Source organism: Eleutherodactylus coqui, chromosome 3 (assembly GCF_035609145.1).
Source record: "Eleutherodactylus coqui strain aEleCoq1 chromosome 3, aEleCoq1.hap1, whole genome shotgun sequence".
NCBI lineage: Eukaryota > Metazoa > Chordata > Amphibia > Anura > Eleutherodactylidae > Eleutherodactylus > Eleutherodactylus coqui.
In genome coordinates, this window is record NC_089839.1 from 267,205,047 (window position 1) to 267,217,209 (window position 12,163).

Below are 12,163 nucleotides of genomic sequence, written 5' to 3' on the forward strand. Positions count from 1 at the left end.
TTTAGTAACTATATGAGCCTTATTTTTAAAGCCCCATTCACCGGAAGCTGTACTTTGGATCCATGTGTTTTGCCCTACAGATAGTGAAGAAAAAGCAGCTATTGTATTAATTACCATGTCAATGTAAAAAGTGCAAAAAGGCTTTGGACAAATGAAGCAAATTCGATTGGTTGAAAAATTGGTGATTAAGGTGTGGGGCATAGTGAGAAGAAAAGGGTTGGTTGTTAATTATACTTATCGTCGTTATTATATTGATATGGTGTGAATTTTATGGTCAACTGTACTGTATGAAGAAAGGCGTGATTTGCAGAGCAGTGGTGGTTCTCTATTTGTCAGCCATATTCCACCAACATGGTGCTGGTGAGATCTCGCCTAAGACACCATGGCGGGAAAATAGTTTGGTAAATTATCTATGCCGGTATGGGAATGCATTGAGCATGATATGCCACGTTCTCCACCTGCATATAGCGATGCCTGATATATGATTAAGCGGTGCTTGTTCTCGCCGCTTTTGAATTTGAGGAGCAAGACTTTAGCTTTCCTGTACCTAGTAACAGGTTCACGAGAAGCTGAGAAGCGAATAAGCTTGGGGGTACTATGGGCACCCGCAGGGTTGGCTTCAAGCTTATGTAGGCCCATTGGCGACAGGGTCACAGTGGGCATCCTTATTAATTTATGGGCCCCGCTGTACCTCATAAGTACTTTATAGTCTCTGCTGTGCCTTTTTAGTCATTTATGGGCACTGCTATGCCCCTTTGCATCATTTATAGGTGCTACCATGCTCCCTGAGTCATTTATAGGCCCCACTGTGCCCACTTAATCATTAATAAGGTTCCACTGTGTAGCCTGAGCAATTAATAAGGTCCCACTGTGCCCCAGAAATAAAATAAAAAAACAAACTGGTGTTCCTCATCCTCTGCCTTGGCTTCTTCTGATCAGGATTATGCAGAACAATGCAGATGTGGATACCGTTGACTTAAAAAACAACGACTGGGTCAATTCCACCCGAGGAAGACCCCCTAGGGAAAGTGGGCCTTGACACCTGCCTGAGTTTGCTGAGTGCTGACATCAAGCCATGGTGCCTGAACTGCAAGGCTGATACTAATAAATCGGAATCCTACCTCTGCCGAGTAGATCTTGAGGAGACACTGCAAAGAAAAACTCATAGAATCATAGAATGGTAGAGTTGGAAGGGACCTCCAGGGTCATCTGGTCCAACCCCCTGCTCAATGCAGGATCACTAAATCATCCCAGACAGATATCATTGTTGTCCTGAAGTATGAGCATGGAAAGAGCTAGAGAGTGAGATAACTAGCACTGCCACTACCGTTGTTGGTGTTGAATTATTAATTAGCGCTACACGAACTGCCGAGAAGTGTTAACACTCTTGTTTGGGGCTATTCTTCCTCTCTGGCTGAAGTTTAGTAAATACTTCTGCATCTCTAAGATGAGATATGTGCTATCCTTTGCATCAAGTCGCCATTTCATCTTCATCCTCCTTCACAATAGTACCATGGACACAACCATAACACTTTAAGGCTTGGCAATGAAACCCCAGTAACAACTTTAGACAGGCGGTGATACAGAAGTTGCTGGGCTGGTGTTAGCACCCAACATACCCGGGCAGATGCCAGGGGCCCACTGAGTCTAGGGTGCCATACAGAGAAGGGATTCATCTGGTCCTCATTCTTCGAAGAGGAAGCAGAGTTTCCTTCTCCAGCGACTTCTCTGCTATGCTGGCAGCACAACAGTGTCATTGCGCCACCTGCCTTATTCTGCATGATCTTGGCCAGAAGATTGCAGTGGACGCATGTTGGAGGTGAGTGAGTTTATTATTTTATTGCCCTGGTACAATGGGGTCTTACTAATTCCCCAGGAGCACAGTGTGGCCTTATTGATGACTCAGGAGGCCTATAAATGACTAAGAGGGCACTGCAGCGCCTAAGAAATGAATAAGGGGGCACAGTAGAGCCTAATAAATGACTAAAAGAGCCTACTGTAACTTTGTCATCCGAGGGCCAGCGTACACCAAGAGCCGACCCTGATCTCTATGACCGATCTTCTGATTGTCGAGTCGGCTGTCATCTCAGACTGAATCATTTTTTATCAGAGGATACATGAATAGCTTCACCATAACGGAGTGACCCATGAATATCTCAGCTCATTGTAATACTTCTCATACGTACAATCGTTGGTCAGGGGGTCGGCACAAATCGCGTCACTGCACCTACATGCGTGACGTACTTCTACTATTACTCTAAAGGATTTAACAAAACAGGAAATGGTATCCAATGTTATATATATTGGAATCAGTGTGACAGGGAAACACGAGATCTATGTACTTAGCAGGAAAGATCTGACAGCTCATTAAAAGCTGGAAACTTGTGCTGGATGTCAGTCAAGGCAATGTGATTGCCTGCCTGCAGAGCACACCCTCCTCGCATGAGCCGTCTGGGCTGATCTATAGACTTGCCCATTAAGAAACCACTTCTCAGCTTCGCATTAGGGTTGCACTTAAGTCTTCCAGCTGCTCTCTTGTCTTCAGCTGTGCTGCAGTTCTCCCTAAGCCTGTTCAGACCTGAATGTCTTCACTGTAACTTTACAGGATGGAGGAAGCTGAGCTGCGGAAGGAGAGGCTCCTGGCCATTACTGTAAGTCCCATTTCTTGAAATGTGTCTTTTTAAAAGCTGACATATCTTCTATCGTAGCAGATATTTAATTGGATTGCATGTAGTACTGTAGCCATCTGAACAACTTACTGGATGCAGTAGATCTACTGGTCTGATATGTGCATGAGAGCTTTACTGAACAGGCATGCGGTCACTAGACATTAATGTCAAGGGCGGTGGGTCAAGCTAATGACCAAGTGTGAGGACGGATACTGTAGCTATGTAAATATCTGATAAGGACACTTGGCGACTGGCGTTCGTTCGTGCAAAAACTTTTATATCTGCTCCTCCATACGTGCTAGGGTATACTGCCTATATGATGTGCACAGATGCCACAGATTGGCGAACTGCTTGCTACCACCAGGGTTACCAACCTGATTTTTTTTTTCTTTCTCTGGATAGCTTATGCAAGAATCACAGATACCGAACTTTCTTTACTTTTCACTTTCTTTTTTTTTTTTTTTTTTTTTTACGGACACATTGTATAAATTATACATGTATACAGCTTGGAAAACGTGACGGAGTGAACCCATTGACTTCAAAAGATTTGTTCTCATGTGTGCGAGAAAATGTTGCGCAGGGAGTTGCCATAGAAGTCTATAGCAGGTTAAAAAATAAACAAGGGGAAGGGTATGACCCGGAGTACAACCCTTGTTCATGCGCAAATACACTCCGTTGCGGCCAGCGTATTTGCGCATACGTTCGTCTGTCTATGCTCTTATAACCTGCAGTAGCTCCTCTAGCTTCGAAGAAATCGGACGTGTCAACGTTGTTTTACGGTCAGTGGAAAAAAAATGCCCAATTTTTACGGACTGGCCAGGAATTTACAGAGCAAGTTGGCATCCCTGACTGTGCAGGATTTTAAAGCTACAGACCCCCCTTTTAGTTCAAAAGGCGCAGCGTGTGAGACGTATTCATGGTCAGCAGCTATAGCCACATGACAGCGTTGGCTCAACAATATATTCCTATAATTTCCCTTACATAATTGTATAAGGAGCTTTGCATAGAATATCAGTGAGTCATAAGTTACTGAGTCACTTCAGACCCATCTGTGATGGGAGCGTGTGATATGTACAAAAGATATTATTACATGAAGCTTCTGCGCTAACTCCCTAATCACACCTGATACTACTTTGTCGTCATGCTTCCATTACTTTACATCAGAATAGAGCTGCATGGACAAGTGAAAGCTGACAGACCCATATGAGTTCATGAGGGATAGGGAAGGGGTCCAAACGGGTACATCCCTGTGCCCTAATGAAGAAAAGGTGACACATTCTGCAAAGTGAATGAATAGAAAATGTGAATGAAATGACTTTTCCATGGAGCTGTTTGGAATCGTCAGTCCTGGAGGTTTATGTGTTAGGAAATAATAAGCTTACATTGGGTGGGGTTGGGAAGAGGTGGAAACTTTGATTAATCCTTGGATGTGTATACCTCAAGTTATTACTATAAGTATTTGATCCCTGTTATTATTGCTTATTATGCCTATGTAATATTAGATGCAGCCATAATCCCTTCATATATAATTGTACTTTTTCCGAATCCCCAAGTTCTGCGTCTCCCTCGGCACGTCCTGCAAGTTTTTACTGTCACAGATGATTAAGCATCATTCAACTATGATGATTTGGGTAGTTTCAGGGTTATTTATCAGAGCAGTGAATTGAAGTCAGATGGCAATTTACATATCTGGATATTCTGCTATGATGGGATACTTCTCCTGTTCCCCTCCAGAAGGCTGCAGTCACACAAGCTGCTATGTATTTTAGTAGAACATTGTCCAGGCATGGGAGATTTTTCTGCTGTAAAGTAAAGAGAAAAATCTCTGGCTACTGGAAACCGTCAACAAGTAGGTGAGATGCAGTTGGTGGATTTAAGTATCTTCTATTAAAGAGATATTCCAATATAAAGCTGGGCTCACATGGCGATAGGAGATATCCGCTTGCGGTGGCCCATAGCGGATTCCATCTGTGAGTCCGGCCGTGACCCTGCGTACCGCGGCATAATGTACTGCGTACTCTCACAGGCGGACATGCGCAGTACACCTTTGTTTATATTTCCCATGCTGTCGTTTGGTGTAAGGGCTGCAGGTATATCAATGACCATAGAGCACAACGGGTTCTATGACGCAGATTCCACGGTAAAATAGAACCTGCTGCGTTCTATTTTTCCATAAGTGAATTACACAATTTCAACCCGCTAATGTGAGTAGGACATAGTGTATGGGATCATTAGATTGCAGAATCCGCAATTTAAATCCGGTCATGTGAGCCCGGCGTAAAGCAATATTTACACAGGAAAGTTCCGTCCGATAGTGATACGGACAGAACTTGCATGTGAAAATAATGCCTTAATTTCAATGTGTTTTGTTACATGAGTAATCTTTCTCTTGGACTGATGGTCTTGTAGTGGCCCAAAACACCTATTTCTGTCCCCTCCATAATTGTCATACATGTCATGTCTTCCATGTAGATGCACTGTGCAAAGGGTCTAGTCTTCTGTTATGTGTATCGCACAGCTGCAGCATGCAAGAGGTTACTGTCTGAAAGTGGCTGGGATATGTCTGGAAAAGTATCAGTCTGTCTCATCACGTGATGTCTACCCTCTATAAATGGGAGTGATTGAGAGTGAGAGAGGAGTTCTGCCATCTTCAACGGTTAGGAGTGGAGTCAGAGTGCCGGCCACATGGGGGTACCTTCAACCCTCATGTGGTGAAGTGATGGAAGAAAAGAAGAGGTTTCCAAATCGCCACCATTCTAGGAACCGCCTCTGAGCAGTAAGGAGTCCGCCAGGCAGCGTTCTACAAATCGGTACAAGTGAGCGTCAGTGGAATGTCAAGTTTCCCTTCGGAGTCATTCAGAGTCCCTGAGTGAGTGAGTGTATGTGTGTGAGTAGAACACTGCAGATAACTTAGACTGTGGGCCTAGTGTCATCTTGTGTTTCCACCCCCCCCCCCCCGACTTTCTACCGAATCACTGTCCTTTCTGCATGTGTGAATAAGCTGTGTTTCTAAAAGTACAGTGTAAAGTTTCCAGTTACTGCCTGTTCCCAGTGATGTGAGGTATTCAAGTTTAACTGTGTGTAGACTCTTATTTAACTGCCGAGGATTTGCCGGTGTGAAGGAACTGTGGCGTCACGTGTGACCACTTCAAGTCCACTACACTTATTCAGTTAAAGGAGATGTCCCGCGCCGAAACGGGTTTTTTTTTTTTTAAACCCCCCCCCCCCGTTCGGCGCGAGACAACCCCGATGCAGGGGTTAAAAAAACCACCCGCACAGCGCTTACCTGAATCCCGGCGGTCCGGTGACTTCAATACTTACCGCTGAAGATGGCCGCCGGGATCTTCTACCTTCGTGGACCGCAGCTCTTCTGTGCGGTCCACTGCCGATTCCAGCCTCCTGATTGGCTGGAATCGGCACGTGACGGGGCGGAGCTACACGGAGCCGCTCTCTGGCACGAGCGGCTCCATAGAAGAAAGCAGAAGACCCGGACTGCGCAAGCGCGGCTAATTTGGCCATCGGAGGGCGAAAATTAGTCGGCACCATGGAGACGAGGACGCTAGCAACGGAGCAGGTAAGTATAAAACTTTTTATAACTTCTGTATGGCTCATAATTAATGCACAATGTACATTACAAAGTGCATTATTATGGCCATGCAGAAGTGTATAGACCCACTTGCTGCCTCGGGACAACCCCTTTAACCTTCACGCGGCGTTGACCGGTAGAGGCCTAGCAGTTACTTGGCCGAGGTTCCGTGCGGGAAGGAGTTTGGTAGAGCCACCATGACGAGTGACATCTCTAACCCCGCGAGCTCCTCAATGTGGGCCTCGTGTCTTGTTGGGCATTGCAGTCTGAGATAGGGCATGCTGCGATTGTCCTATTTTTGGGTGATTCAGGAATCGACCATTACTTCCAATGCAACACAAAAAGCATCACACTCACCCCATTCACATGTAAATACGAGGTTAATACAGATGTGATTTTTACCATTGAATCAACCTGCAATTTTGATGCACGTGAAAACCGCATGTGCAGCGGTTGTGCTTTTCTCTCAAAACACAATCACAGAAAAATTGCTGGTTTATAGGTGCAATATTGGTCCAAGTTTCTCAGACTGATTTCGCACTCACCCACTTAAGTACAGCCTAAGGCCTCTTTCACACGGGGACCTACGCGCGCAAAAATCATGTTTGTTAAAAAAAACAAAACTTAAGGCTATTAGAACCAATGGTTTCCTATCGAAACATTTAGATGAAAGAATTTTGGGCACCTAAAATAATAGGACATGTACGACTGAAATCCTCTGCTGTGTGAAAACATAGGACCTGAGCCATCGTTCGTGCACGTTGTGCAGGATTTTCCATAGACTCCTATGGGAGCTGGATAACCAGGGGGAGGGAGATTAGCAAAACATTCCGATTCTTTAGATAAAATTTCTAAACGATCGGAATGGGAGAGGGAGGGAGTGCTGTTGAGTAGCTAAACCCAGAAGCACATATTAAATGTCCCGCTGTAAGCTCCTGCTGGTCCCCGAGGGGACAAGGGGACTCCTGGGGCTTCCCCTCTTCCCAGCTGGGACTACCAGTAATTTACTGCGGGATACTTTAAATTTGCTGTGCAGTTGTCCCCGAAATACCAACAGCAGCAGTGGGAAGGAATTTTCCTGCAGGGGAGAAGGGGGTGGAGCTACAAGGCTTCCATGAGAGCAGTGGAGAGAGGGTAGAGCTAGAAAAAGGCACTCTGTAGCCCTAACCATTTAGGCCCACCCTATCTCTTCTTGCTATGGGGAAATCCCTGGGTGAACCCCCTCTAGCCCCATCCTATATCTCCCTGCTACAGAGGAATTCCTCCATAGCGGGGGGAGAGAGAGATATGAAGGAAAGCCTCGGGGGAGCCCCCTTCTCTACGAGGCATCCCTTCATCTCAGCTGGGCTGTAGGGATAACCTCAGCAGCGGAGGAATCCCTTATTCTCCCCTGCAGGCGTCCCCCGGCATCAAACTACTGGGGATTTCCTTCATCTTCCCTGCAGGTGAACCCTGGTCTCACCTCTGCTAGGGATATCCCGCTGAGATGAAGGGAAGCTCTGCAGAGAAGATGGTTTCCCCATGGCTTTTCTTCATTTTTCTCTCTACTCCCAGAGCAGCATGAAAAAAAACTGCATGTGATACCATTTTTTGAAATCTCCCATAGAAAATAATCGTCGGTTTTCTTTTGAGGAATCGCCCAAAAATAGGAAACACAACAGTTTTTCAAACTTGGTCAGAGTGAAAAGTCACTTATGTGAGTGAACCCAGTGAAATGAATGGGTTCTTTTGCTGTGCGACTTCTGTCCATCTCAGAATCAGACAGAACTTGCACGGGAACATTGCCCCTGTGAATACACCCTAAAGTATTTTTCACTTATCCAATGGATAAGTGTTAGACTTATGGGTGTCTCACCACTTAGATCTCCATTGATGGCCAGAACAGTGGGGGGGTCTGACCTCCTGTTCCCCCAGCCACAAACTCAGTTGTTCGTCAGTGCCATAGACCTATAATGGAGAAGTAGAGGGGGCATACTCTTTCTACACTACTTGGAGAGACGATTTTTGAAGCTATGGTTTAGTGAGAATCAGCTCACCTGTTCTGTTGATCATTGGGGTCTGAATGGTCGAGCCTTGTCCGATCTAGCATTGAAATACCTGTTAAACTAGAATACCTCTTTAAGTATCTGTGGGGGCATAGTTACAAGAGATGTTGAGATATCAGTCACATCTGGGCCCCGGTGTCTTAACAAAAGACTCCTCTGCCACGGGAGAAAACACGTCTACTGTAAATAGCATAGAAAAAGTGGTGGACCCTATTAAAGATTTTGCATGGAAGCACAAGAATGTTAAATTATACCTCTGAGTATCTCTATTAAGGGTGCTATTACATGGGCATGAGCTCTGGTGTTTTCCCAACAATTACAGGGCTGACCCAGTAGCTAGTGCTATTACTGAAGCGATAACAGCGCTTAAATAATAGTACCCTTAGGGCTTATTCAGATGTGCGTGAAAACCCGGCCGATATACGCTGTCCCTGTCTGCAGGGGGACGGGACGGGAGCAGTGCAATGAGCTCCCGCCCCCTCTCCACCATTCGCCACTGTTTGCAATAGAAGGGACGAACTCAGGGTGGAGCTAAGTCTCCCCCCCCCCCCTCCTATTGCAAATAGTGGCGAGGGGCGGAGAGGGGGCGGGAGCTCAGTGCATTGCTCCCGGCCTGTCCTCCTGCAGAGAGGGACAGAGTATATTGTCCGGGCGTGAAAACCCGGCCAATCTACGCACATCTGTATAAGCCCTTAGGCTGCTATTACATGAGCGCTGTTAACGCTCATGTAATAGCACTAGTTGCTGACCTGCACCTCCGCTTGCAAGTTCAACCTGCAATTGCTCAAAAAACATGAGGAATAACGGTAGTTGCTACTGTATTTCCCCCGAAAATAAAACGCTGCGTCATATTAATTTTTACGCCAAAAGAGGCACAGTGTCCTATTCTTGGGAGTGGGGGTCTTATACTCACCTGTCCCGCAGTGCCAGAGACCAGCGCAAGGGACGCAGATGCCTACGGCTATATCGCTGTCCTGTTTTGTTTTTTTTCATGTCATTTAGCTAGGGCTTATTTTCAGGGGGGGCTTCTATTTCAAGCCCCTCCACACACACCCAAAATTGGGGTAGGGCCTATTATCTGGGTAGGGCCTTTTTTTGCCTTAGTTCTTTGAGTTAATGGTATGGGTCTAATTGCAGCGTTAGCACCTTAGTATTTTCTGTTACTCCTTCACACAAGCCACTTTTAAAGGGCCACTCTGGTGTTTTTTTTTTTGTTTTATTTTCATGCATTATAAAGTTATCTCAGCTAGTATTTTTTTCTATTTGAAACTTCCTGAAGTTTTTCTCTTCGGGAGGGTCATGTGATCTCTTCTGACCAAGTGACATTTACTTGGCTTTAAGGCTGCCTGTCCACAGGCGATAGTCATAGCGTGATCCGCGGCGATAAACTGCCCGCGGATAATGCTATGAGAAGCTTTCCATAGGCTAACTATGGAAAGCGCTGCCCAATATATCATAGCGATTCACAGCTGGCGGGATTAAAATCGTGGCATGCTGTGATTAGCCGTGACTATTAGTCTCATCGCGGAGACCTGTCAGTGCTCCCCCTTCCCCCCCTGCTGCGGAATATCACTAGTGATATTCCATCACAGCCATGGACATGCAGCCTAACTTGTCTCCAAAAGTCTTTTTTTTTTTTAGTTTCCTTTGTGATGGAACCTCCCACACAAGCTATTTAGAGGGGACACAAACTCCTATTACAGTTACTGCTGATGATTAGAGGCACAGTTATAATGAAGGAGATGACTGTTCAGCCTCCTGACTGTACACTTATGGCCTGTAGCTTAGGTGAATATAGAAGATAATGATAATTGGTGTCCTCCCAGCAGGCAGAGATGGTACAGGCCCTAGCTGGTCATGTGTTGTGCTGGTACAGCATGATATTCATAGCACAGAATAATGAAAGAGGAAGTGGGTAGAAATCTCAACATCAAGATGGAGCCTGATAAGCACCAGACAGGCAGCTGCACTGCAGGGAAATGACTGCAGTACACATAGGAGACCTCCAGAGTGTGACAGGCAATCAAGTGAGGGAGGCAGAGATGGAAAAAATGTACTAATGCCAGAGAAGCCCTTTAAAATAAAAGCCTTAATAAGACCCATCAGCAGCTAGCCTTCTTGTTGACAGTTTTCAGTTAGTGGTCCATGTGGTGTTTTTTTTTTTATTTTTGCAAAGAATAGCAATGCACTGTAAAATAAGTAGAATCACCAAAAAGGGTAAGAGGGCGAGGAATGTATTTTACAGAAATACTAGATATAATATCCACTAACTATATAGCCAATGCTTTATTTCATAGCAACCATGTCCTATACAGTAATCTGTCTAGCCACAGCGTCCATTATTAAACAGAAGGCTTCTCACAAGCTGGAGATTCTGAGTATCCCGGAACGCAGTAGTCTGACGCCGGGCTGTTTGCTCAGGTCTGGGCCTGCGCTGATGGCATTATGCAACCTTATTTCCTAATCATTCTTAAGATGTGCTTTATAATGCTATAAGGAGGTTGAATCCCAATCACCGTAACTTGCTGCACAGTGTAGGTAGGCCGTAGATTATAAAACAAATAGTTGTCTTCAGGCCGATTACATATGGCTGCACCCTTATGTGCTCATATTACTAAGGCAAGTCTTGGCCCCCTTGTGGGTCTAATGGCCCAATATTGTAGGGGTCATTAGATCCACAGTGTGTATGTGTTGGTCAGCACACTTGGAGGCATTGCAGGTCCTATTTCTCATCCATTAAATGAACAGCAATGGGATATGCCATGAGGTTTGTTTTTTTTCTTAGTAAGGGCGCCCACCCACTGGCGTTTTTTTTCACTGCGAAATTCGCAGGTTTTTTTTTTCTGCAGGGGGTCTATGGGACTTGTAATGTAAAAATCGCGATCGCGCAAAATCGCGATTTACTGCGATATCGCGATTTTGCGCGATCGCGATTTTAGCTTTGCATGTCCCATAGCCCAAAGACCCCTGCAGAAAAAAAAAACGCTGCAAATTTCGCAGTAAAAAAACGCTAGTGGGTGGGCACCCTAATAGGGCTTTGTGCTGTCTGTGGAATTACACAGGCAGCACGAGGCTCGAAAAATAAGTTAATGCACATCTAGCCATTGGATGTGTTGTCGTTCTTTGTACTTTTCACTTTGATACTGTTTGTTTACGGTTATGATGTAGTTTTTAATGTGGCTTTAAACTTTTGCAACACAGTTCAGGGTACAATGCAGGGGGGGTACCAAAACTATACAATGTTTATCTAAGAATAGAGTGATGCAAGTAAATAATGGTATAATAGCAAGTGATTAACTTTGACCGGAGATTTACCTAGAGGCCCTTTTTACACGCAACGATTATCGCTCAAGTCGTCCAAACAGCCGAAAATTCATCATTCAGCTGCTGACAGACTGAGCAAGTACACTCCATTTGAATGTATTTCGTTCCATCTTTCAATAGACTGCAGGATGTTCTCCTTGCTGCATATTTACACTAGCCGTGAGGAGAACAATGCAATGTCCCAGCAGCTGCGAGAAGAACAATGGAATGTGTCTGCAGCTGTTTGCACAGCTAGGTGTCTTTTAACATACTGGGCTCTGCAAACAACTTCCGCAGATCCTTTTACATGCAAATGAAAATCATAAAGTGTTAATGTCCATTAACACTTTATGCAAATAAATCGCTTAATCTTTCAGTCGTTGACAGAGAGAGAGAGAGAGAGAGGGACACGGACGAAGCTGGGGAAAAAAAAAAGCTCTGCACCCGGCGTCCCACATACAAAAATGCTAGAGTCTCCTATTGTAGCCAATGGGGTTCGTTACTCGAGTAGAGCTCTCGAATTTTACGAAAAGCTCGACTCAAATAACAAGGACCGGAGT

The 12,163-nt window shown here is 45.1% G+C and overlaps 1 protein-coding gene across 1 annotated transcript in view; it reads left to right on the top strand.

Moving 5' to 3' along the window:
- The first annotated feature begins 2,380 nt into the window (after positions 1 to 2,380).
- PALMD (palmdelphin) overlaps positions 2,381 to 12,163 on the top strand; it is a 46,480-nt gene continuing 36,697 nt past the window's right edge. Inside the window, exon 1 of the mRNA XM_066597390.1 lies at positions 2,381 to 2,651. Coding sequence (XP_066453487.1) covers positions 2,607 to 2,651 — 45 coding nt within the window. The 5' untranslated portion in view covers positions 2,381 to 2,606. The remainder of the gene's footprint in view (positions 2,652 to 12,163) is intronic.